General features: G+C 40.7%; 1 protein-coding gene across 1 annotated transcript in view; it reads left to right on the forward strand.

Annotated features, from left to right (window-relative positions):
- slit3 (slit homolog 3 (Drosophila)) overlaps positions 1-27,831 on the forward strand; it is a 303,620-nt gene that overhangs the window by 23,555 nt on the left and 252,234 nt on the right. Inside the window, 1 exon segment of the mRNA XM_051954454.1 lies at positions 2,169-2,240. Coding sequence (XP_051810414.1) covers positions 2,169-2,240 — 72 coding nt within the window.

The raw sequence follows: 27,831 nt of genomic DNA on the forward strand, positions 1-27,831 counted from the left end.
TGGTAAGAATGAGGGTCCTAAATTTTTACCTTCTACTTTACTGATAGTGAAATGGTTTTTAAAATGCTTAGCTGACAGGGTCTCTGATGTTGTGGGTCAGGGTGAAAGGCCAGAGGTGAGAGGTCCAGCTGCTGAGTCCATGTGATTTATGGAGTCACAATGTGGAAAACATGGAGCTTATGTAGTCGTCTCTTCAGGAGATAACATTAATTTATGTCAGAACATGAATTATACAATCGTGGGTGAAACTGTGAAATGTCAGACTGTAATGATGTGTGTGAATATAATAGATGGATTTTCTGGAAAAAGAATCAGGGCTTTATCAAGTTGTTATTTTTATGATTTCGTTTTCTTCACCAAAAATACTAAACCCAGTGCGATTATTTTCCTTCAGTTTCCAAACCATTCCTCTTGGATTTTACTGTGAATCTGACTAATAGGGATCATTTTCCAAATTTTAAAAATATAGTGCCCATAGACTTGTGGTCTGGTGTGATTTCAAAAATTCCAAGTAGAAAAAGTCATCGTTATTGCTTAAAGATACACAAAGGAGTCTTCTCTTACAAACCAGAACTGTGTTGTGAGCGAACGTCTTAAAAGTGACTCATAACAGTAATAGTAGCTGATCATGTGCTTTATTTTTTATATGAGCAGTTATTTTCTAGGAGCAGGGGTCAATTATTTCAAATGGTGGATGTCTCTTTTTGGACTACGTTTCTCTTTCCATCGGTGCAACCAGAAGTGAAAGTCAGGGTCTTATTATCATTATCACAGGGGTTCAAAGGTTGGGGTCTGTGTCTTCTCCGGCACAGATTCTGCCTCGTGACCCGGTGACCCTCCACCCTCCTTTTCTTTTCTCTTTCCCTTCCACGCCTCGTTTCTCAGCCAAATGCTTTGGTAGGCTGATAACACTTTCACTCCCTCTGCTCGCACTGTCCTCATCTATCTCCGCTTCAGCCAACCCCACCTTTCTATTGCACACATGCGCGCACACATGGAGACATCGTTCATTCTAAAACACTCTATCTCTTAGCTGCTTTCACGACACCATTCTTTCAGTCTCTCCATCTTCTTCTGCCTGCTGTTCCTGTTTAAATATTTGCCCATGTGTTCATTACATTCAGCTTACTTAAACACAGAATGTAAATGGAAAATACAATGAAGAACTGGGAAATGAGAAGGATTTTATTAGTTTATCATTAGAAAAACATGATAAAGGTTTATTTGAAATATTGCCAAGAAAGCATGCACAGGTTCCAATGTTGATCAACGCTTAGGCAGACTGATATTATTAAAAATAAATGTTCTTTTTGAAAACAGTACATCCATATGGTCATAATTACAGGTTTTTGCTTGTTTCTGTTTCTCGCCTTTTAATAAAAATGAATTCAATTCTTTGAAGAGCCTTTATATATATATATATATATATATATATATATATATATATATATACACATATGTATGTGTGTGTGTGTGTTTTCTTGGCAGTGTAGCATTTGTCCTGGGGTTGTGTGTGCAGACCATGTGTACCATCATGACCTTATACACGATGGATAAGCTATCAGTCCTATAAATAAGAAATATTGAATTCCTCTGCAAAGCTCCTGCATTTTATACATTTTTTCCTAAGAGAAAAAAAAAATAGGTCAGTAAGATTAAGCTAAGCCAGTAAGATTTTTTTCCTTCTTTACAATTCAGATACACAGCAGAGCACTTGGCTCTCTTGTAATCCTCTAATTGATGATTCAGTCTTTTCATAAAGGGACAAAACAGATTAAGACTTTTGCCAAAGTATATTGTAACTGTACAAAGAATAGTGTCATTTAAGTGAATCATCCTGGATAAGTATTTTTGCTACCCGACATATCTTTCAGCACCAGTAGCACAAATTCGTTCCTCCTATCTGAGTATATGTGAAGATGATTAGAGAGCTTAAACACTGATAACCTGTAACTGACACACATGCATTAAGCACAGTGTGATAACCCGTAGGCCACGAATACAGGAAACCAGAGCGACTTTCCCATGAGTTTGAACCTTCCGACCTTCAAGGTGACTTAACTGTGTGGCGATTGTTCAGTCAACACAAAATCCCAGTGATTTATTATGACTGTCTTTTTCTGTTCACAATGAACTTATTTCTTTTCCTTTTCTGTTTCTCCCTGCAGTCGCCTGAACAGAAACAAACTCCAGTTTCTCCCAGAGCTTCTCTTCCAGTCCAACCCCAAACTAGGACGGCTGTGAGTACTGTTTTCATTTTTTTCTCCACCTCTCCATCCGCGATCTCTCTCCGACTCTCCCGCCATCACCCTCGCTCTCTCGTCCTCTGCCTCCTTTGATCTGTTACGTGATCCATTTGAAAACACGGCCGTGGTGCGAGGTCAGAACTTTCATCCGGGTTGAGGGTTCAAGTCTTGCGCCAGGTGACACAGTGCCGCTCTGTGCTCCTGTCGAGAGGTGAAAAAGACTGCGAGTGTCAGATGTGTGTGTGTGTGTGTGTGTGTGTGTGTGTGAGAGAGAGAGAGTGTGCACGATTTTAAGAGGTGAAAGTGTGCCTGGAGTGAATGTTTTGCTTGGACTTGTGTGGAATTTTTATTCGGGAATAAGGAGTTTTCCCAGAGTGTTCAGAGTGTAGGAGCAGGTCATACTGATGCGGTGAAGCCTCCCACTTGCCCTCCTTTCTCTCTCTCTCTCTTTCATCTCACATTCCCAGACATGCTCTCTCTCCCTCTCACCGGTTCCGTCCCATCGGTGCATCCACCCTGTCTCCTTCTCTTTTCCTCTGCTCTCTCCATCTGCGCTCTTTCTTTCCACTCCAGTTGTCAGGTTCTCTATTTGTCTTATCCTCAGAGAGTCTCTGTCAGCCTAGGTTGAAGGTTGAAACACCTTCTAAACTTTATAGCTGTTTACATTGGGCTGCCTTCAAGTGAAGCTAGAGCTTGACTGTGGTGTGTGTGTGTGTGAAGGTGCATGCTTGCTTTCGATTGTGTGTCTGCAATGATTATTGTCTGCACTCCTGAGTTTATATATCATGCTTTTGTGTGTGTATGCACCGTATTGATGCTCCAACTGTGTTGCAATGAGTGTGTGTTGTAAGGCGTTAGCATAGGGAATATTAGCTCTGGGACATTAAACTTTTCACTTCTCTCATTCACTTTTCTAGCAATGTTTCCATGAGGCAGAATGTCTTGGAAGCGACTGTAAACTTTCTTTGTTGAAAAGGTGTATTCTTCTGTGTTTTTTCTCCTTTTTTCTGTTTCCATATGATTGAAGGTTTGAAATTTAAAGGAATACACCCCGATAAAGCTTTTGATTCACTGCCTAGATCCTTGAACAGTAGGTTTGAAAGGTGCGCAGCGTGCTTCTTCACAGGAAGTGACAGTTACCTTACAGTTGATTCAAGTCAACGCTGTGTTACGCCGTGCCACAGGGTATCAAAGTGTCAAAGAAATGTCTTAAATTACAACTTTTCCCCCACAAAATAATCAAATATACCATGTCAGTGTGTACTTTTCACATCCTCATATTTTCAAAGCTTTGCTGAAAGTTATTTGGACCCGCAGTAGGGAAGTGGATTGTGCTGCAGGAAGGTTGGAGAAGTTACTGTGGAAATTTTTTGACATGTTGATTTGTTATGAAACTTGGTCCGCCATTGAAATCCTTTCTACCATAACTCCTATAAATCCAAACAAACTTACAAGCTTTTGCAATATTATCAAGCCTACAGGCATTTGCTGTTTGAAAGTCAAAAATATAGTCTTTGACATGAAACTCTTTGAGGGCATTTTTTTCACTGTATTTTCGTTGGAGGAGTGACTTTACAAAGAAATGCACAGGATGTCAACTCCTCTGTTTATAGTATGATTCTCCAATGCTAAAGCAGGTCTTGTAATTAATGTCCAATAAAAACTGCGTGTTTTATTTAGCTGTTATTTCTCTTAGTTGAAATGGAAACATTAAACGCTCTTTTGTAAGATCAGACTGCTCCCCCATGCCTACCTAAGACCTCACTGAATTACCTACGAGATCCCCTGCCATCACACTTAAAACAAGACTGTTTTTATTTCATGACAAGCTGCCATCTTGGACTAAGTTGTTGCAAAGTGATCTGATTGGCTGGTGGTCAACCCGTTTTCACTGTTTGATCCAAATCAGCGGGATCAAACAATGAAAGTAGCTTGTTTAGAAAGAGGGGAAAAGGTTCTAAAATCAGATTAGACCACAAAATCCAGATTTGGGTTTGATTTGGATCAAACCTTCTGTTTGTGTTCAAATCCTTTTAGTAGGATTGGGATATGTGTGGACCAAAAATCAGGACTACCTGAACCCAGCAGAAGAGTGGACTCGGAGTGGAATTCAGGAACCTGATTGCACTTGATTTCTTTGACTGTTGCATTGGAGGTGAGAGATGATTGTGCCATTGTCTCCTCCAAGCAGAGCTTCAAAAAGTTCATTGTGAGTCAGATGACGGATTGGACTGTTTGAAAGAGAGTGAAAACTGAATATTTCTACTGTTTTTCATGTTGTTTTCTCCTAAAGTGAGCCCATGCCGGCCATTCTCCCCGTTCTTTACACAGTTGGCAGCCTACATTGTGATACGTAATGCCATCCAAAACATTGACAATTTGAATTTATTGATCTTCAATAGTTTATCTATATCAGTGTGATCCAATCCAATGTTGCTTTGAGAAACCTGACCCTGGAATTTCTGATCCAGATTAAACTTGAACTGAACAACTGGGCTTATGAAGATTTCTGGTTTTCATTGGGCAACAGCAGTACACTGTGATTAATCTTTTTTTTTTTTTTTAAAGTTGAATTGTGAAGTTTTCTCTGTCAAAGACAACACTTGTCATCATAACTTTTATGTTGTAACATAGCAGTTCAAAGTTGCAGAAAAATACAATAATAATTATACTGCTTCATAATGATGACAATGGATTGATTTAGTCCCGTCTCGACGCAATATATTGTGTTGGCAGAAAAAAACCACGGAAAGATGAAATCCTCCTGGTGGGGTGCACACTGTGAAACCTCTATTTAAAACTCTGGACCAATCGTGCGCTTCATATATTTGCGGCGAGGCGTGATGTATTGCAGAAGACAGCAAAGCAGACTGTTATGGCTCAAAGTAAATTGTCATTTACGTCAACTGTGGCTTCCAGGATCACACACAGTCAGAACCCCTCATGTGAGCATCAGGGACACACACAGTGACAGATGCGAACGCAGACAAACAGTAATAATTCATCACACACACACATTTACACATGCTTCCACTCTGTTTATTTCTGTTTTCCGAGCCTTTCCCTTGTTCTTCGTGAATGACAGTCTTATTTCTTCCACCGCCTGGCTTACTATTCTATAAAACCCCTAATTGGTCTCGATAGCTCTTATTTATCACCGGTCGAATATGGATCCCCGCAGGCCTCTCAGACAACTCAGGAGAGTGGAAAGGGTGAAAGTGTTCCAAACTTAACATTATAAATCTCATGTTCTTTATATCCCTACTTTGCCATCAGCACAATCTAAATTACAGTGTCTGGAGTTTCCTCCTGCGCTTTTTTTCTTTCCACTTTTCTCATTTTTTTTCTTCCATTTTCATGCCTTTTTCTCACATCCTCACTGTGTTTTCTGTGACTTAAGGAAGTGCTGGTAATGTGAAGACCGAGATAAGAAGAGGAGAGTAAGAGGGAGAGACAGAAAAAGGAAGAAATGGAGGTAGAATGATGGGAAAGAGACAAAAAGTCAGAGGGAGGGAGACTTGAAGAGAGAATAACAGCAGGAGAGTAAGGAGGAGGAGACAGGGGGGTTTGCTGGTGGCTTTCTGGTTTGGGTTCGTAACCTTCCTCTCTGTCAGCCTCGGTTAGATATTAAATGATGGCAGTGTGATAGGAATTACCTCTTAACCCTCCTATTAAAGCCCTGTGGTCTGAGGTTTGGAACAGGGAGGAAAGGGAAGGAGCTGGACTAGCATTAAGGGAAAATAGGCATGGGTTGGAGGTTTTGCTCTAGAGGAGTGGGGTGGGGGAGGTAAGGACAAGAGGTATCAGGCTGGATAATAGTTTTTTAACACAGTCTTTAATCCTGCTTCGATGAACATAGTGTATAAATCAGTTTAAGCGGTTGTCTCCTCTTAGAAAATGTCCTAATTTGGCAGTAAGCGCGGCTGATCAGTGCCTGACTAAGACAGATAAACAATAGGCACTGGGGAGGTCATGTGCAGGGAGGGAGATGGATGGATGAAGGGACGCTGGTGGAGGATAAAGGTTGCGAGTAGATGCATGGATGGATCGGGGTCTCTGTGGCCCCTCTAGGTGCTTGGTGGGGGGGAGAGAAAACAAAAATAGGGATGGTGAGATAGATGGATCGTGGACTGGAGTCTGTGGGTTTCAGTGTGTGCAGTCTGTGGTCGTTTCCCCCCACAGTTTGCAGAGACTGTGGTCTCACAGCACATGCACACAGACACACACTATTGCACACAGTAAGCTTGAGCTTTGAGTAAAATGCATTTGCTACGAGTGCAGCGACTTTCTGGTCTAAAAAGCAACATATTCGTGATTGCTTGAATGGAAAACTGCGAGCCACTGGTTAGAGGGCTTTTGTGCCTCAGCACACATTACACCGTATCGGGGAGGTTTGCTTTGCTAAGTGACTTGATGGCTGTTAGTCTCCTGTCTAATAACACTGACCCAGACTGATAACACTGACCCAGACAGTGCCTCGTCCTGTTATCTTCACTTTCTTCTCTGGGAGTTGGTTTCGTGTGTGCAAGTTTTATGTGTGCATGCCTGTGAAAGTGTATGTTGTGTGTCAGGACCCCAACTGCACCGTCTGTGCATTTGAACCCGCGCTGGTTTACAGCCAGGGATACTCGTGAAGCAACAACACCCCCCCACCCCCCACCCCCATTAAAGCAGCTCACGTTACATTCGATAGGTTTGCATGAGGGGGCCGCGAGGAAGATGAAAAATGAGTCGCTTCAGACTGAAGAGATGTTTCCCCTTCACCAATGCAGCTCTCATGGGGCCTCAGATGCTGAGTATTACATAATGTAGGAGGTGATCTTTGACCATGTTTCAACACTCATGGACAGTGAAATACTGTAAAAGCTCTGGCTTGCAGGACAGAGGGAGAGCTCTCACGTGTTTTACAGATGGAGTCATTGTCTTGATATTTCGAAGCAGAATGCAGATGCATGAAATGAATTCTGTGACGTCAAGAAAACGATTGATTTTACTGTTCAAAGCAAGATTATGCAACTTTTAAAAGATCAAATAGTCAATTGGCCTTTTAAAAATGAAGTTGATTTCATACATAATCTAATGCATCTTTACTCAGACTTTTGCAGTGGACATTACTGTGGTGGCTGACTTTGTGACTCTTTTCTTAAACTATGTTTGCGACCACAGTTCAGCAACGGCTAAACTCAATTAAATTAAAACGAGTTATTGTTTAAAAAGTTACAAAAGACATTCTGCTGTGTGTCATTTAAAGTTCATGCTCTTAGTAAATTAGCATATGCAGTGCAGTGTAGTGTAGAAATGCATCTACATGAAGAAAGCTTGTGTAATCAAAGATACGGACAGAAGATTCAGGTACCAATAAGCTGGTCACATTCTAGTTAGATAACATGCAATAGTCTATTAAAGCTTGTAAAGTCTTTTGCCTTTTTCAGCTTTAAGCGCTTCCCTGCTTTCTAACTTTGTTTCTGTGCTCTACTGATGTCCTCACTGCACCCCACAAACTGCATCACAGCAGGGTACCTGCGGACAGAGGTTCAGCCTAAAAGGTTTTTTTTTTTTTTAGAGGCTTAATAGAAAGAGAAAGTGAGTTTATTTCCAGAGGGGTGGCTGGCGAAGGATTTTATCCAATCAAAGTGTCCTTTAGAATGATACTTAACCCCTACATGCTCGTTCACTGTAGACCACATTGAATAACAGTATTAGATAAACGCCTCAAAAGTTTTGCTAAAGGCTGGTGGGGGAAAAATATAAGTCGGCTCTAAGGGAGGCTAACTGCATGAGACCGAAGTGAAAGAGAGAAAAATCACCAGCACGATTCTAATGGTCAACAAATCATGACCTGGAAGGTTGCCAGTTGAAATCCCTGCACTGATGGTAATGAGATATGCTCTTCAGCACCATTAGGTTACCCTTGTGCAAGGCATTTAACCTCCAAATGCTTCAGCAGCATGTGAAAGTGTGGACGTAACCCTCCCCATTTACTGTAAATACAAGTTGCTGGTTAAGTCAGGGGAAAAGAAGCTGGATGGAGAGAGAGAAATGAGAGAGGGAGGGAAGGCTGAAGGGAGCAGGGGGTCATTTGAGATGTCTTTTCCTCCTAATTAAGTTAATGGAGAAAGACGAGGAGGTTGCCTTTAATCTTGGCTAATTGTCCATTTAGAGGCGACTGCCATAGTTTACCTGCTGGAATGTTACGGTTAGTGTTACAGGAAGTGGGTGCACACTGCGTGTCCAGTGATTGGCTGCGACAGACGGGGCCTCACAAGCGATTGGTGGGAACGCTCATGGAAGGATGAGGGGTAAAGTTTCTGAACTTGTCATTATCCGGTCCACTCATTTCGTTTCTTACTTTATTCTCTCATATGCACTCTTGTTGTGTTGCACTCGCCCCCACACATAAACCGAACAAACAGCTTTGATGTTTGTGTTGCTGTCAGGAATTGTAAGATTGTTTTCTTGTCACTAGGCTCCAGGGTTTTGTTTGGGTTTCACGCCACTGGGTGCTGGCGAGAAACAAATAAGTCTCGAACATACAAACACACAGAAGCACACAACAAATGCATCCCTCTCTCACGCCACCTCTCCCGCTGATTTAACACCACAGGCGCTGGATGTAGAAGTGTGGTTCTGTGTGTGTGAGTGTGTGCTGCTCGATGTGTGTGTATTGGTGCATGGCAGACTTTATACCAAACCACACACCCACGACAGAACTTCCTAATAATTAAACATGACTCAGATGTACAAACCGTGGTATGCAGCTGCACCACAAGGCTTGTAGGACCTGACACACAGCTGCACCACAGGGCCCATATACACCAGTGAACTGTATGCACAACACGTTTGTCAATCTTCCTTACATTCACGCCTAAAGTCTCACTTCATGTAATTGCTTCATAAATCAAAGGAAAACATGCCATTTGGTTAAAAATGGCAGCGCATGTTCTGGCTTGACCCTGCACCAGGAGACCCATAGGCTCCAGGATAGAGCTGCACCACAGGGCCCACGCTGATGTTCTCTGGTATTCAGGGAAGGGAAGATTTTTACAGAGAGAACCTGACCAGAGCTCCTCTAAAATAAGTCTGCTCTTCGCGGCTTGTGTTTGTGTATGTGTGTGTGTTTCCCACAGCCCAGACGGCAGTGCGATTTAGTCCCAAGACATATTTAGATAAATACACACTGCAGAGATACTGAAAACGGAGAGGGAGAGAAACAGAAGGACAGAGAGAGAGAGAAAATGATATTGGGCTAATTTGAGAGATTTGGTTACACCCGGACAATTTTTATTCATTCCTTCATGCTCTCTTAAAAATACCTTCAAACATTTTACACTCTGTGAACCTAGATGCCCTAGGTGACTGCGTTTCTTTCGGCTTTCTTCAGTATGCTGATTTTTTTTTTTTTTTTTTTTTTTTTTTTTTTTAACCTCATTTCAGCAAGAAATTCTGTTTTTGTGTCGGGGTCACCAGAATGATTTCTCCCTGTAGAAAATCAATTTTTTGGCAACAGCCAGGCCTGTAGTTGGCACTTTTTGTTTGGGTTTAACCTTTGTCTTGTGTTCTTGCTGATGCTGCTTTACTCGATAATTAGGTCGGGACCTATCGATCATATCTTTCCCCAGAACTCATTTTTATGCATATTTTGAACTGTTGCATTAGACAAAGTTAATTAAAAAATAGATTAATAAATCAAAAACAAATTTTTGACTTTAAAAAATAACACCTTTTCCAAATAAGTTCTGACTCGAACATTTAATTTCCATTTCTTTCATTACCGTCGCCTCACATGAGCAACACGAGCTGACGTGAAGGGATAAAAACAAGTTCCCCGAGAGACTTCCTTCCATTTTTGTGTCATAGACTGCTAAAGTTTTGTTCATCTTTTAAAAGTATTTTTTAAGTGGCAGGCAAACAACTGATTTTGTTTCCAGCTTGCTCTATTCTGTTTATCACAGCTACAAAACAGTCGGTGGAATCATCTTGATGCTGAAATAGCTGTTTCTCATGCTTCTAACTTTGTCCAAGTATTTGTCTATATTCAGGAAGTATTTCAAGTTATTGTACAAGTGTTAGTATATGTTCAGTCTCATGCACCAGGTCTTAAACACTTTATGAATTAGAGAGCATAAGTGCATTCAAGAAGTCAGAAGGTCTGTGTGTGTTTGTGCAGGCCTGTGCGTTTCCTCCTATATGAATGTGTGAATAAAACAGCATGTTTCATTGCAGAGCAGAATCCAGCATCAAGGCGGTCTTAAAGTTCACGGCAACAACACCTTTCCCTTTCAGCTGCCTACTTTAGCAGCTAGCCGGTTAGCTAAGTCGCTGCAGGGCCAGAACCTATGAAAAGTTCGTGGGAGGTTGTGTGCCTGTTGATTTTTTTTTTTTTTTTTTTTTTATGGCAAAGAATTTTTATATGTTTGCACTGAAATAGCACAGAGGCTGCATGTGGTAGTAATTTCACCTCACAAATAAAGGTGATTTGGAGCTGCTAGCACACATAGTTAAAACTGCGATTTTTCCCTTTGACCTGTTTTCTCCAGCAGGCGTTGGAGATGTGTACAAGCTCATACTGTATGCTCATGTGTGTGCCCATTTGTGTGTCCGTATAATAGTGATTGGGGTCCCATATCATGATGTGTGCAGTATGTATATGATATACAGTATGTAGCATGGGCTTCTGTATGCAGTCTTTGTGTGCATGGTCTTTTTTGCACGTTCAGTGTGTCCACATAGTTTAGTAATTTGTGTGTCTACTTGATCTACATATTTGCTTATATGTTTATATATGTCCTGCATTTGTTTGTACATGTCTGCAGATATATCTCCGTGTGTGTGCGCGTCAGTCTGTACATACATTTAAGGAGAGGCAAACTTGATAGGGGGCCAAACGCACTCACACAGTGTTTGTTTAATCACAATTTGGGTTTACATGAGAACGTAATCGAAAACAGACTCGGCTCGCTGGAAAGCAGGAGGAGGAAGAGGAGGAGGAAAGAAGTGAGGGAGAGAAGGAGATGAATGGGGGAGGCGTGATGGGGGAGCAGGGGATGGTGTTTTTAAGAAGGGAGGGGAGAAAACAACAGTGGATAGGAGGTAAGGACGTGAGAAGGAGGGAGAGGAAAAGACCAAACAGGACAAGACAGGGAAGGCAAGAGGAGGTCGGAGGAGAAAATAGGACAGTTGATACTCTTCCTGAATGGGAGCTTAAAGAAAATGGAAGCTTTTGTTGATTGTTGACCTGCTTTTTTTCCCCTCCCTCTTACAAACTGGACTAATGATCTGGCTCTGATTTGAGATGCTTTATTTTTCCTAAAGGATGTTTTAAAAAAACCTGGCAACTGGCTTCTGGCCTGTGTGTGTGTGTGTGTGTGTGTGTGTGTGTGTGTGTGTGTGTGTGTGTGTGTGTGTGTGTGTGTGTGTGTGTGTGTGTGTGTGTGTGTGTGTGTGTGTGTGTGTGTGTGTGTGTGTGTGTGTGTGTGTGTGTGTGTGTGTGTGTGTGTGTGTGTGTGTGTGTGTGTGTGTGTGTGTGTGTGTGTGTGTGTTGGGAAAGGCTTTCAGTAGTAAAAGCACAATGGAGTCGTATACACACAACACTTCATTACTGACAAAAGACAAACCACTAAACAAATATAATGCCCCCCCATAATTGCATTCATGTGGATAAGATTACAGAAAGGACAGATTCTTTCCTCTGCAGAGCTTTCAGTTCTGTGTCACTGCTGCATTTTTTTTCATAGTGGAGCTCCAGACTGCTTGTTTCAGACTATTTTTTCATGTTCTCCAGAGCACCACAGTGAATTAGTGGGCAGAAAGAAAGACTCGTGCTGTAAAGGTCAGACTGAATTTCAGCAATGATCACTACAGATGATAGAAAAATTATTCAGTCTGGCAAAACATATTGCTTTAAATGTTTTATTTTTGTTCTAGGTGTCTCCATGTAAGCTTGTGTTTTAAGCATGTCTTGGCTTGATTGAATTTCGTGCTTTAAGTCATGTCATACGAACGTTTTGTTGTGGCTATCTGATTTCAAAATACATCTCTTAAAGTGTTGGAGCAGCTGAAGGTCGACGTGCAGTCTGACTGCTGTTGTGGAGTTATGGTGATGTCATATAAGGGTGTCTGTCTTCAATCTCCTCTTGAATTCTTTGAAAAAGTGTCCACAGGTTATTTACAGTAAGGTGACAGGAGGGCGTTTAGTCGGAATAAATCGAAGGCCTGGCTCAGTGTGGGGTCAGAAAAGTGCTGAAACATTTCTCTGTCAGTTTGTGTGGTTCCTCAACAAGCTACTCATCAGTATGTTCCTCAGGGCTGCCTGGCATTCACAGTTGAGAGAATTGGAAAACTTACCGCACAAGAAATACATATATATGAAAACACAGACACTTGATCTGATGCAGCTCAGTATTTCTTGCAGTTTCAAACTAATCGACACCTGCCAGCAATCAGAATCAAAGCAGAGTGAGAGGAGAGGGTGGAGAATTCAGCTGTGATGACTTTCATGCAGGTTTCTGTTCAGTTTATGTCCTGTTACAGAGCACTAATGTTTTCCTTCACCTCAGTCTTTCCTGAACATTCAAATTACCATTCCGTAGAAAGCCAGAGTTTTGAAAATGTTGGTTGCGGATATGAAAAAAAATGCTGTGACTGATTGTCTATTGACGGGCAAATGAGCTGTCTGAAAACATGTAGTTGTTAACAGACCAACCGCATTGTACTAACTTGTCCGTCATTGGGGTCATAAAGGCTCCAAAAGCTATTTTTGCCCCAATTAGAGAAACTAAAAGTGTTTCATTAGAAGAAATCTGCTACGACTTTAAAGGGTCTGCAGATGTCATTATGAACATATGAATTATTAATGTCAAGAAAATTCATTTTTCAAGTAGATGCTGTAAATACTTTTGATCATTTTTCTGGAATTCTTCCTTGGTGGCCAGTGAGCCCAACGTAACTGAGCAACTTCTTTCAAATGGGAATTCCATATAAGGAAACTCGGCACTCTGAGTTTTCTGAAAAGTTGTTGAAATGTTAGAAAACGTTGATTCCTTGAGTTCTGAACCCACTTCAGACACACTAACATATTGCCCACATTTTGTGCAATGTGATTAGATTAAGTGAATGAAAGTCAGTGGGAATGTTTCAGGTTGTGTGCGTGGGTTTGTGTGTAACATTTTCACTTTGTGGGAGGTCTAGCTATTGCTTTCTTTCTTTGTTGACCATTATTATGGCTACAGACTACATGGCTGGAGCTGGCTAATGTCTCTCTCTCTCTCTCTCTCACACACACACACACACACACACACACACACACACACACACACACACACACACACACACACACACACACACACACACACACACACACACACACACACACACACGCAAAGGTTTAGAGAGTCACACTTAGCATGTGCGGACCTACAAGTGGACGTGCGTGCTCGTGTGCTTCAGAAGTTAGTCTTGTGATTTATGCTGTTTAAGTGAGGTCTGATGGCTACAAATGAACCAAAGCTGTTATTATTTGCTCTGGTGTAATCACAGTTATATACAGACACACATGCAGGGACCGACCCACAAACACTCTCTGTATCTTACTGTCACTGCAGATATACACATCGACCGGCGTACTTTGAGGAGACACAAGCAAACACAGACCAGCACTGTCGCTCTTTGCCTGTCTCCTCATTTGTCTCGCTGTCACACAAACGCATTCATGCAAAGGCGGGGGTCCATGTGTGTCAAGTGTTTTACAACCGAGTGAAGAGTCACGAAACCAGTTCACTCTAATATTTTCTTTTCTTTTAAAGCCTGTACAAAATGCCGGATTACCTTGAATATTACATAAAGACACAAAAAAGAGGAGTTCAAAATTTATTCCTAAACTGCAGTTTCTTACAGTGACCTGCAGTGAGACTGAATGGAGCTTTCTCTGTTTGTCATTATGTATGGTGTAACATGCTGGCTAAAAAGAGCCAACTGACTCTGGAAGCTTTTACATCATTCATGTACCACTGCCGATGAGTCAACAGCAAAAATAACTAACATAAGCCGCTACATGCAACATTTTAACATCACTAAATCATGACCATATTGAGGCTGAAACATTAGAATAAGCACTGCAAAAAAAAAAAAAAAAAAAAAAAGAGAAAAAAACACTGCCAAGAAGATTGGCAGCTTCAACGCAGCCTCAAAGCTGAATTTTACATTGTGTGCCACCTTGTCAGTTTGGCTGTTGTATTGCTTTATGGTACAAAAGTAGGAGTGAGGGCTGTGGTATCTTTCAAGTTGGTATGGACATAAAGTTCTCAGTGTTTCAGATGGCAGCAACAGATAATAGACTGAGTTTGATTTATCGCTTCCAACACAAACATCCTTTTAAGAGAAAGAGCTTTGATTGGATCATCAAAGACCCTCTCTGTGAGTGGAAGAGTTAAAGGGAAATGTGCCTTTAATTTTGAAAATATTTTCATTAACATTAGCACAGATGTATGACACAGGCTAGCACTTATTTAGATTTTCACGGCAGCTATAGCAAGCTAGTGAATTTGACAGTATATTAACGTTTTGGGCACACATTGCACCTTTAAACTCATACTATAAAGAAAAATGACCAACTTTATAGGTTTTATTTTGACCAATAACTTGAAGTTACTGATGTGACTTTACTGTTACTGTGGCCGTATTATGTCTAAGGTGCTGCTTCTTGTGTTTAATGCCCCATTATAAAGACCCCTTCCTGTGAAAATCTTTCTTCTTTTTTTTTAAATCTTGTTAGCATATCCAAGTGGTGTTTTTTGCATGCTTGAAGACACATTATGAGCTATGAACTAATCCTGTCATCTTGCAGAGTGACACTTTCAGTATCAGTATTGTTGTTCAAAACATGCGTGGCTGAATTACTCCAATATTACAGCTTGTCATTGTGTAGTGCTGCAGAGTGGTTTTGTCTGAGCGGAGTCGTAGGTGGGTTAGTGTTTTGATATACATGGATGTTCACACAGCACATTGTTATCAGTGGAGTCCAGCCAATGTACCCTCCCGCTATCTGAGCGATGCTTTTGATGTGACATCAGTAGATCAGCGTTAAGTGATGTGTGTCACTCTTTGGACTTCTTAACCACTGTTATCCTAGCACCAAATGAACATCAAATATGCCAAAGACCACTGAAGCTCTTCTGGCAGCGCTTGATAGAACAACACTTTGTACTTTTTAACCACTTTTCATTTCATTGTTATGGCAAAAAGGGATCATGAAAGTTGAGACTGTACAATCTATGATGCTGGTAGTGGTTGTGTTATGGTTCATAAAAGGGGAAGAAGTGACTTTAAATCACTTCTCTAAAGTTTTTGCTCGCTGTGGGCTTATTTTTCCTGCTTCTCCGTGTAAACCGCACAATTATGGCTAGATGTAAATTGAACTCAAAAATGTGTTCTGTGCAATGTGACACCAGTTATAATGCCATAAGTTGAAGAATTAAAAACCCTGCATGTTCAGCAGTTTGCCCTTTTAAACCTTTTCATTTCTGTTCATACGTCTTCCATGTTTTCGGTGTAAACACAGCCTGCAGTTCAGCCTGCAGTTCAGCCCACTTTAAGCAAGAAGTCCCTGAATTTTAATCATGTGGCTGTTGGTCACAGCTGAATCACTTATGGCTTCACAGCTGCACCAAGGAATGCAGAATGTTTTGTTTTGTACAGTATCAGATCAATGCAAATGCCCTGATTTGTTTCGAAACAAGAAAAATACAGTAATTTTAATGAAATATCACATTTTTAAGCTCATATTTGGTTTTGTTTTCTGATGGTACAGCACCTCACAGCTGATTAGACCACTTTCTGACAGAAACTTGAAAGTCCAACAATTCTTTCTGTTTTTACAGCTCGTTGTTGTGATAAATGGTATAATTTCTGTGATTATTTAAAAAAAAGATAACATGCCTTTCATACCCGCCAGCGCGTTTTCGGGTTCAGAGGGTTAAAAGCCAGCCAACTCCCACACAGATATACACACGAGTTCCCTGCAGCAGAATATCTCAACCTACTTTAGAATAAATTCATTATTGTGAGGCACTGTCTGTAGATAATGTGGAACCTTGTGAAACAGAGAGGGAACAGGAGTTGGGAGCAGGCTGTGAGACAGGAGAGGAGAATGAAGATAAAGAAAATGAAAGACTCAGCAGAAAGACAGAGACTCAGAGAGAGAGAGAGAGAGAGAGAGAGAGCGTCAGCCACATGAATGGGGTAACCAGGCCTCCTCTAAATACAGAACACCACAAAGCCACTTTAAAACCTGCAGAGATATATTTATACATCACATACAAACACTCACAAAAACACACACTGGAGTCCTGAAAACACACCGACTGCATGTGCAGTTTTCCTGTTTGTTTCTGCCTCTCTGTGTCTCTAAAACAGAAACACACACAAAAGTGCACACAGAAAACCCCGGTCAGTCTCCAACATGGCTTTTTTTTTTTTTTTTTTAACATGCTATTATGCAACAGTTGGGGCTCCACCTGTTGAACTCAAATACAAAGCTTTGAACTTTAAAATAACTCAACATTTGTTAGTTTTACGCTTACTTTAAAAAACATTTACTGTGATATTTCAGGCGGAAAACCTGTTTACAAATGCCAGAACTGGACCCCAAGTAATGTCAGTGATGTTAAACATGGAGCTGTGTTTGAAGCTGAATGTGTACCTACCCAAATACAGGCACACTGGAAAAAAGGTTAATGAATGAAAAGATAAGCGAGTGGTAGCATGCAAGAGGTGATTACTTTTAGGTTGAGAAAGATAATTAAAGATCCTAAAAAGCCACGACAGTTTGTGTATGTTGCCCAAATCAAGTTACAAACATGACGGTTTATCTTGTTTGGATTGAGAATTCTTCTCACGGCTGGAAATGCATGCAGACGTCACTCTGTGCAAAGACATATTATTAGCTGCTTTGTTTGTGCCAATATGAGCCAAATAAGCGAAGCAGGAATGTGCATTTTTGTGTTTAAACAGAGAAATATGAAACCATGAAAAAAAAATCCCCCGCTGCCCTCTTTTTTTCTTTTCTTTCTCATCTTACACACTTCCATACAACCTTGATCTTGTCAGCTTCAATCATTTACCAGCAGGGGAAGGCTAACATTATGCAGACATCGGATAACCTGTCAGAGGTATTTGCTCGTGTTAGTGCTAATTGCCTTGTGTATGTGTGAGTGTCTGCGCATTTATTGGTGTGTTTGTTCAGTACGAGCATCTGCTTTTGCATTCTGAGTTCGACTGCTGGTGTGTTAGTTTATGTATGGGCATGCTTTGAATGATTACGTGTCAGTACTCTGCTCCAACCGTCATCAGGAGCCAAACAGTAATATGTCTTCCACAGTCGTCAGATGCTTGCCTGCCACCTTTGATTATGCTTGTCTTCCTTTAGGTGTGTGTCCATCTGTGCTTAGACGCACACATTGTCAGTTTTAACAGCTGTACAGTGTGTTGCAGAGGGGTTGAAGGAGATAAAACAAGTGGAATATATATTTAGAAATGTGGTCAGTTGCAAACAGAGTGTGTGTGTGTGTGTGAGAGATGTGTGTGCACACATTGTTCTCTGTAAACTTGTCATCCTGGATTTTGGTCACTTTTACAAGCGCAGCGTCACGCTCGTGGTGTAGCCCCGTGGCCTCGTGTGTGCCTCAGCATGCCTGCGATAGGTTTCTGTTTCAATCAAGGACAATAGGCTCCAGTGGTCTGCCCGCTAATTTGTAGCTTCGCTTTATAAGGCCACCAAGTCACCACAACCTCTGCAGCACAAAACAATAGAACTGCTTCACGTCCAGCTCTCGTAGATAAGCTGTGGATTATTTTTGTGCTACTTCTGCAAAGTTTATCCAGCCTTACATAAACCATTTCAAACCCTGCAGCGAAGGACAATATTTCCCACTGAACTGTTTTCTGGAGTCTATGGTGTTACAGCCACAGTGTGAAACTAAAACTCCTCACTGAAACATGTACTTCAAGGCTTTTGCTATGAGCAAATCTGTCAGCTTGTTTTGAACTATAATTAGAGCATCTCGTTTGGGGTGATTTGTATAATTTTGGGAATGCTATACTACTAGTGAGATGCAGTATTCACCAAAGTTTGCCGAAATCCAGTCGTTGGTGTCGAAGTAACAGCACATGGTGGAGAGATTGCAAAATAAAACAATGAAGAAATATGTGACAGAAATAAAATGCCATCTGGGTTAAGGTTTCGACTCTGCAGAGGCTCTTTTTTTGCAACTCAAAGTCGATTATTCTGTTAACCACAAGCACATACCAGATTGTTCATTATATTTTGGATTAAATGGAAACCTCGTGTTGGCTCTGACTTTGTCAAGCTTGAAATAAACACTAATTTACTGCCCCATTAAGTGGTAGAAGCTGTAGCCTTGTTACAGCCAAAATATCTGTGTTCGGTTGTGCATATTAATTTTGATAAAAATTACACGCAACCTCTGGCCAGGCGATATTAACAGCATGCTGTGTGGCGGGCGTCCTGTTTTCCTGATAATCATTATGTTACAGTAGATAACCAGCACTATAGGTACAATGATTGGCCCCCAAAAAACAAAAGGAGACAAAATCAGTGAGGGAGAAAGAAAAACAAATTTACAGTGCCAGCAGGAGATGATGATGATGATGATGGCAGAGGGATGTTTGATGTTCAGATGTCCACCACTGAACATCAATAAACTGCACTTGCCAACACTGGCAAAAGAGAAATAAACTGTGGAGATCGAGACACATTCCGAGAGAGGGAGAAAGATTTAAAAAGATCAAGAAAGAGGAGAGAAGAAAGAATGGAGGAAGAGAAAAGAAAAGAGAGAAAATGGAACTTCGTGAAAGACCTTAGGAACTGTGAAGCGAGATGGAATAAATTTACATGTCAGAAACCAGGAAATCAGAACACTAGGGATAAGACTGCAAAACCTGGTAACTGTAAAATCTATTGTTTACATGCTGCAGGCCAGTAATCAGAGTTCTCCCCTGAAATCATGCCTTACTTATTTTAAGTGTTTTAGTGAAACGGCCTCCCGATGATGCAGTTTTTTTATAATATTTCAGCTTTTTCTGGGGGGAACTTTTGAAGCGTTTCCTCACAGTACAAATGTCTGACAAATTCAGAGAGCAACTTATCAACACACAAACTTAACATTTAGTCTGACTTTGAACAAAAGTATTTTTAACAGGAGGAATGAATCATGAATCTTTCCTTTGCTCTCTCTCTCTCTTTTTATTTTTTAGGAACTTTTACTCTGTGCAGTATGTCATAACCATGCATACCTATTAATCGTCTGAACTCCAAGCAGTTTCTTGGTGTTTATTGCTCCTGTCACATTCTTACTCACCGTGGGCTCATTTTTCACAGCAATAATTTTCCTGAACCTCTATGGAAACAGCTCAACCATGGATAGAAGTAGCCAGAACTCATTTTTTTGTTCAGTGTAACAAAGTCAATAACATTAATTATACAAAATTTAAAAAATGAGTTTATTGTGTAAAAAAAAAAAGAAGAGAAAAATACTCCTGCAATCAGCATGTACCACATTTTCCCAAATGTGCACAGAAGTTAGAAAAATGGCGGCTTTAAGTATTACGAACAATTTGCTATTTACATTTCAGCTTTTACTATACCTGTGTCCTATCTGCTCTGTGTTCACACAGCCTGCAGTTCAGCCGAATGGTCCCTACATTTTTGTGACAGCTGGTTGCAAGCTGAATCACTAAAGGCTTCTCTGTTGCACCAAGGAGGACAGGATTTTTTTTTTCTTTTTCACAAAACTTTTTTTTTAATGACATGTAGAATAAAGTGATTTTGACAAAAGGTTGTGATTTTTAGGTTATATTTGATCAACTTTCTTAACAGAACTGCATATCACATGTGATTCGTTCAAGGACTGTCTGTTAGTTGAAAATCTGATGAACCTGTTGGTTTTTACATGTTCTAGCTCCAAATCATTGTGTAATTTGGGGAATTTCTTCAAAAGATAACCTGCCTTTTAAACCAAGCAGTGGGTTTTGGGGTTGAACACACAATGGCAACATCAGGAAAAGTCCGTCTGAACAAATCTGTTCTTGCTAACCCTTACCTTGTTTACAAAAATCTGATTTCTTCTCTAGAAAATATTTTTATATAAGATAACTTCAGATGTCAGAAGGCTTACACTAACCTGATAACTTGCTCCATGTAGCTGCAATCATTGCTTCAAAAGACAGAAAAATGAAAAGAGCCAAGTGAAGGAGAACCAGAGAGACGAGCTGACGGAGAAAGAGGGAAAAAACAGAGGAAGAGAGCATGTAATAGCTAGAAATACACAGACCAGAACAAATGATCATGTTGCTGAGAGTGAAACAGAGAATGTCTGGGATGGACACATGTTGTAGTGGGACAGAGAGGAAATGACAGTGAGCTCACAAGACGGACAACGAGAGAGAAGGGAAGATCAAGGGCCCAAGAGGGGGAGAGCAAATAAATGCCGGCATCAGTTAGTATCAGCAAGAGACCAAGCTAAATAAATAGCCACAGACGTCAAGTGGCGCAGAGCGCTACTGAAGTCCACGCCACCCACCGCCTGGTGGTCACTTTCATGTGGTCACTTAAGGGATGATGTCACTGGCCACTCCTTGGCTGTCTCCACTGCCCTGCTGCAACAGATTCAAGTCCTCTACTTCAGCGAGAGGATTAACTGGATGATTCACACCAGATTTGTCCGACCAAAGGGATTCAGTAGCACCCAGAGGTGCTGTCTGTAGTGTTTTAGCATCAGTAAGTCATTTAACATGATCATTTTGTGGTATTTATTTACCATAAACACATGTGACCATCACAGACTAGCAGTTTTGTTTAATATTTTGTAATTACATTGATTGTCAGTTGTCTCTTTTGAAATTACAAGGCTCGTGATATTTGGTTTTTTATTCTCTCACGTAAACTTTTCCTGGAAATGGAGGTATTGGTTGCACGTGTTCATTAAGACACATGATGTAACTGTTCAGTGATAGTCTGGAGGCAAATGAAATGAATCAAGCCGTTACCACAACTGTTGCTGATCAAACTGTCAGTCATGTCACAGTTTTATGACGCTGTTCAAGAAGCAAAAAAAAAAAAATCTTTTGAAAAAAATCTCTCTTTATGAGCAGACACAGCGTCTGTTCTTTACAAGGTGTTGGACACACTGCCGATGAGCTGTTGGCTGAAGAGAGCATGAACATGTCTCCGTGCAGAGACACAAATATACACAAGCATATAAACATATTTATGTCACCTCACTGACAAGGTGCTCACTGATCTTGCCATCATGTATTTATGTGTGCGTCAGAGTGTGTTGTGTTACAATGCCTTCCTCCAGCCAGAGAACAATCAAACACGTGTGTTAGTTTGTCTGGTAGATTGCACATGCATTCATGGCCAATGAAATCACTTCGCAAAGTCGGCACTTGTGCACAAGTATAGTGATGCCAACCCTATTAAATAAGCCTGTTAAATAAAAATTGCCATTGTCCGAGCATAAAATGGAAGTTGGAGCAGTCTTGGGTTTTACTGAGGCATTTAAGATCTACTAATTATGCATTTTAAATGTTTGGATATTTAGCATTTAAGGGAAATGTTGTCACTGGTAATTGGTTTGGTGTCCCCGTCCTTCTCTTTCACGCATACTCTTTTTTTTGTCTCTTATTCTTGACGTCTCTCCGGCATTTTTGGCATTTCTTCCATATTTGCTGTGAGTGAATCAAGTCTGAGTCACATGTGGCTTTCATTAGACTGTCTTTGTAGAGTTATTAAGATGAACGAACGCACACACACATGCACACGTGCCGACAAACACACAAACACAGACAGGGGAACATATGGACGCACATCCTCAGGAGTCTGCAGCGCATGTGGCCATATGGTTTTATGAAAGGTGTCCAGGCACTGTTGTAGGGGATAAACTTTAATGTGTGTGATGCCTGCGAGAAGAGTCATTTCTCTTCAGTGAGTAAGCAACATATCAACGCAGAAAAGTCATGTAATTGTGCAGTAAGCTCTGAATAGAATGTCAAGACGTCTGCTTTAGATGGTCTGTCTTTTCCCAAAAGAACATAAACAAGCAGCAATGATTTGAAAGTGATTAGACATTAGCTAAAGATCTTATCCTGAGTATACTGTAATGAAATATCAAAGCAGGTGGCCGAAATAAGAGGTAACGGCCAGTTTGAGAGCCTTGGTATCAAAGAATGATGCTTGAAGTTTGAAGTTCTTCTTGTGGGTGTTGAGAATTGCGATGGTTAAAACATTCGACTCTCTTTATGGAGTTTATAGCAGCTCAATTAGTGGCAGTCTACAAGTTTCATGTTCAGGGTGGCGATGATGATTTTATAGTTTTCTGCATTTTGCATCAGTTTTAATTGAGGGCAAATAAAAATAGAGGCAGATATAACAACTTTGTTTTCACAAAATTAAGTTATATAGTAGTAAGCCACATTCTCAGTTATGTTTTGATCTTAAATAAACAAGGGAAAAGCTCCAAACTTGCAGTGGAATTGTCATATTTTACCCCAATCCATGAGCTCTTGAAACTTATCCAGTCAGTTTGGTGTCCAAATCTGATGAAGCTTGAGGTGTTTGTAGTCCTTTTACACAGAAATCTGTCATACAGTCTCTGCTTTTTTTAAAGTTAAATTGTTTGTGTATAGGAAATTAATCAAACAGAGATTGCACTTTGGAATCTTTTCCTCCCTGTCTGCATTTATTTGCTAGCTGATGATTGTTTGGTAACTTTAACCCAACAGACTATGAGTCTGTCGATGTTAACTTACCCATTCTATACAAACTCTGAGAAAAACTTGAAGATCCACAGCGATATGTCAGGTCTAGAAACAGAAGACACAACAATCTCAAAATAAAAGCCCACCACCTTGTAGCCAACAAAAAGACGATATTCTGCGACACATCCAGTATATGAACAGTCCACATAAGTTAGCTGTTCAGTGTAGTAACTGCAACGATTCCTAATGGGATGGAGCCCAGGTCTCATAGATGAGGATGAGTAGACGGGACAGTTGCATAGCTCTGATAACCTTAAATCCATTCTTTGCCAGTTTTTATGTTAAAGTTTGCTATTTTTTGAGCACTTTTATAATGTGAAATTTCTACATCCTCACAATGGCTCAAAACTGATTTTGAAATTTGAACATCATTTCAGGACAATTTGGGAGACTCTACCTGCCGCTAATATGAGATGCTTTTCCAGTATCAAGAATTAACTTTGACATAGATACAAATAAGATCTTGTCAGGCTCCTATGAAGGCTTCACCAGCACTGACCTCACCTTGACTACATCAGACAATCAAATCACAAAAGCCTAATCTCAGCCGACTGCATAGCGCTCTGCACAGATTTTCACTGTTGTTTGATCGAGACCAACAATCAAACAAGAACAGAAAATCAAGAGGCGTCACTGACGTCACAGACTCACAAACACAAAGGATTGTGGGAGGCATTGAGGCGGGAAGAATTTAACACTGTTGGCTTCAAGAGACCACAGAGATGCCAGAGATTTGTGTGTGTGTATACATTGGTGTTTTGTGCGGCTTTGTGCTGTTTCTGTGTGTGCGCCTCTCTTTTGCTTGTGTTCAACATTTTATGTGTGCATCTGATGACATGCAGTAATGTCATGGAAGGCGAACATAGCTGCGCTCTGAAGCTGTTCTGATTTTAATTAGCTGTGTCTCGTTAACACACACACAGTTACACACTCCTTCCTGGAACACTGCGGACCTACCACGCTCGTATATGGATTATGTTTTAAATGACGGGAATAAGGCTTTGAACACACACACAGATACACACTCTGGGGCCCTGATGCCCGCTTCCTTTGAAAGCTTTGCCAAGTCTAGAGTGGCAGACATGATGTGTGTGCGATAGTATGTGTGCTTGTGTGTCTACAGTATGTTTCTTGTGTGCAAGTTCCATTCTCATCATCTAAAACGTATCAGTGTGTATAATTACAGGCCTCCGGTTGGCCAGAAACATCTTCTGGAGCCAATTGGAGTGTCTAAGTACCCTATTTAGAAAACGCAACAGCGTGTTTCGGCGCAGCAGTCATCCTCATCATCACCGATTTTCTTCAACATCGTGATCTCGTCAACATTTGTTTTCCTTTTTTGGTTGTTTTGTTTCCTTAAAGCGAAATTATTACATGTCTTCATGTCTCCTGTAGGTAAATGTTGACTTTTTAGCTAAAATTGCTAGCTGCTTGTGCTACCGAGTCGCAAGTGGGGAACTTAGACCATCAGATGCTAAAATCTTAATCAGACATTTGGACACGGGTTTGAAAATAGCTATTCCTTCAATGCAAGTGATGTATTTTTTTTATGTAAGTTCCTGTATTGACATTCTCTTTTAGCCTGGCCCTTCCTGCTGAGGTCAGAATCGGTATCAGAGCAGCTTGGAGCTTCTGCACTTGCTTCAGGCCTGGTGAAAGCAAGAGCGGTTCACTTGTTCTGTTTTTGCTAGCCACTGTTTGTTTTTGGGCACATAATATGAATTTTCAGCAGGGACCTGCAAAAGCAAATTGAAACATCTGAAAGAAATGAATGCTGATTTAATTAGTGTCCTCTTAAACCGCCTGTAACCTTTTCCTCTTTTCCTTTCCATCTGAGAGCTGACTGTCAGTTTGTCTGTGCATGATGACAAACCCAATTCACAGGGGGATGTTTGTGTGCGTGTGTGCTGAAGAAAACCAAAATGAGAGTGCCAGACAATGAGAGACAAGAGTGAAAGATAAATGGCAGAATGTGGGGAGGGAATAAAGAAATGAGAGTGCGAGACAGAGAGAGTAAGTCAACAGTCAACACTGACATAAATCACATCCTGATCCTCTCGTCTTCTTCTTCTTCTCCTCCTGTTTTTCCCTTTCCTGTCCTCTTCTCTGCTCTTTGTCTCCACAAACATTTGCTGCCAAGAACTGACATCCTGGAGAGGCGCAAGTCACCTCCTAAACTATGTTGTCCTGACATTTCCACAGTTATAGATCAAGTTGGAGATATTCTCACACTCACAAAAGCATGTGGTTTCAAATATATCACCTTAAAACAGATGAGTTTGTCAGGTGAAGGAGACTTTCACTGAGACGTATCCAGATGTGAGAAATATTGTATGTAGATATTGTTTCTGCCATTGTATTCTGTCCTCGGTCTGAATGGTGACATGTCTGACAGCTCCTTTGGCAGCATTTCTTCTGCACCCCAGAACGGATACAATCCTCTCAGTTGTCGTCTCTGGGATTTTTGGGATAATTGGAGTTCCTTCCAGTCCATTGTCTGTCTGTCCAGTTCAAGAGGTTGAGCTTTATGAGTGCTTGTCTTGTTCAAAGTCTGCCTCCCATTTCACCGGGTCTGTCACAAATTGCAAGCTGAGGTTCAAAAAAACATGCACTTTTGTGTCAGATACCAAATTATTGCCACCACTTCTCCTCTCGGCTAATGAGCTTCTAACAGTAAACAGTGTCTCTTTAGTAAGTACTATTCACTTATCTAGGGAGGGACTATTAGTAACTACTGTAAACAAAGTAAATTGTTTTGAATTCACAAATTAGTTCTTTTTTTCACAATTTCCAAAAGAGTGGCTCAAAACACCGCATCACATGTATCCATAGAGCAAATACGGTTCAGTTTAGATCTGAAAATAGTGAAAAATGCATGCCTTTCTTCATTCCATGATAAAAGTTCTTTAGGAATATTTCTCTCTTTTATGTGTTTAAACTCTGCATTTGACCATTACTTGGCCTGGCCTTGAGTTGCACTGTAAATCATACTTTTTGTTTGAAGTGCTAAGATAACTGTAGCAACTAATTCTCAAAAAGCATCTCTGGATTTCTACAAAGGAAGGCTCAGCATGAAATGATTCACTTTGAGATTTAAAGCACTTAATGGGTAATAAAAGGAACGTCTCTCTTCTCTGATAATCCCCCTCTCTCTCTAGAGGGTTTCCTTCTCTTTGCACTACTTTAAGTCACTTCCACCACACACACACACACACACACACACACACACACACACACACACACACACACACACACACACACACACACACACACACACACACACACACACACTGAGACACATTCTACACACACTTACAGACCTTCTATTAATCACTGGTCTAATTCTGGAGGTAGATGTAGTAATAATAGCAGTGTCAGCTTTTTGGCGGCGCTCTGCTGGTAAATAGACCATTCTGCTGTTCCGGAAAAGCCTGTGAGATGAAAGACTCCTCAAGGAGCCACGTTAATGAAATCTGCTGAGTGAAAACCGAACTGGGAGGAAGGACCCTCTATCTGCAAACACGCACACACATGTGCACGAGCGGAAGCAAGATTCTTGTATGTGAGGAGGCATGCAGATATATACACAGAACGTACACACAGGTTTTCATCAGAGTATATATCCTGACATGCATGTATGCACACACACGCACGCACGCACATTCGCTCACTTGACTGTAGCGCCGAGGGAGTTCCCTGCTGTGGGTCAGTGAACAGCAGCCATGCAAAGACAAGTACAGGCTTCCTGTCCATTTGGCTGCATGTATTCATCTTTTGCATGTGTGTGATTGCATATACTTGTCGTGTGGACAAAAATCTGTTTACACCGTGGGGACTCGACACACTTTGTCCCCCTTTTTCGAGCCAGAAAACTGTTCACCATAATGTACATCATTAAACTTGCCACCCTGTCTCCACAAAATGACCTTCCTGAATAAAGTACTTGTTCAAATGAGTCTCATTTAGCTGGTGTGGTGATGGCAGCCTGCTTTTTCAGATTGTAATTACCGGTGTATCCAGTTCTGTTTACTACTCGTCTAGAATTGTCCGTCTGACGTCCATGTTTCTTTGCATTTTTCTGCTGCAATTCACCTGTTGTTTTCTTCAAGTAGGATTACAGAGAAAAGACAAGGAAAGAATGGTAAGTGTAATTACAAAACATGATTTACAATTTGTGTTCAGTTAGAGCAAATATTTAAGTCGAAAAAGTTAAAAACTTCATTAAGACTTTCCCCAAAATTGAGTTGCACCAATGCACACCGTTAGGAGGAATCCAGTGATTTAAGTACATTTAACTGAAGCCAGCAGCACTAATATAGCTTCATAACTTGATCTCGATAAACTTAATTTGATTGCATGTTAATTTATTCATTGAGTCCTTCAACCTCAAACAAAATTGAAGTATGGAGGAATTATTTGGAATGTAGCCAAACAGAAAATACAATATATATGCACACAAATAAGTTTACTAAAGATATAAAAAGGCATAGTTAGTAAAAAAAAAAATAAACAGCAACATCAGTTGTTGCAATAATTAAAGTTGGTCCAATAATTCTTTTTTTTTTTCTGTGTGCATTCCTTTTATGTGGGGAAAGAAATGTATTTTCTCACTTATGACACTGTAGGAAAAGTTCCAGTTTTAACCCTTTGATGCACAACATGCGTCAAATAGGCATCAGTGTAGCTTGGCTGGGTTCAGGTAAAATGGTTTGGGGTAAAATGCAACCTTTTCACAACATGTTTGAAGTTTCTC

Source organism: Acanthochromis polyacanthus, chromosome 10, assembly GCF_021347895.1.
Source record: "Acanthochromis polyacanthus isolate Apoly-LR-REF ecotype Palm Island chromosome 10, KAUST_Apoly_ChrSc, whole genome shotgun sequence".
NCBI classification, from domain to species: Eukaryota; Metazoa; Chordata; class Actinopteri; family Pomacentridae; genus Acanthochromis; species Acanthochromis polyacanthus.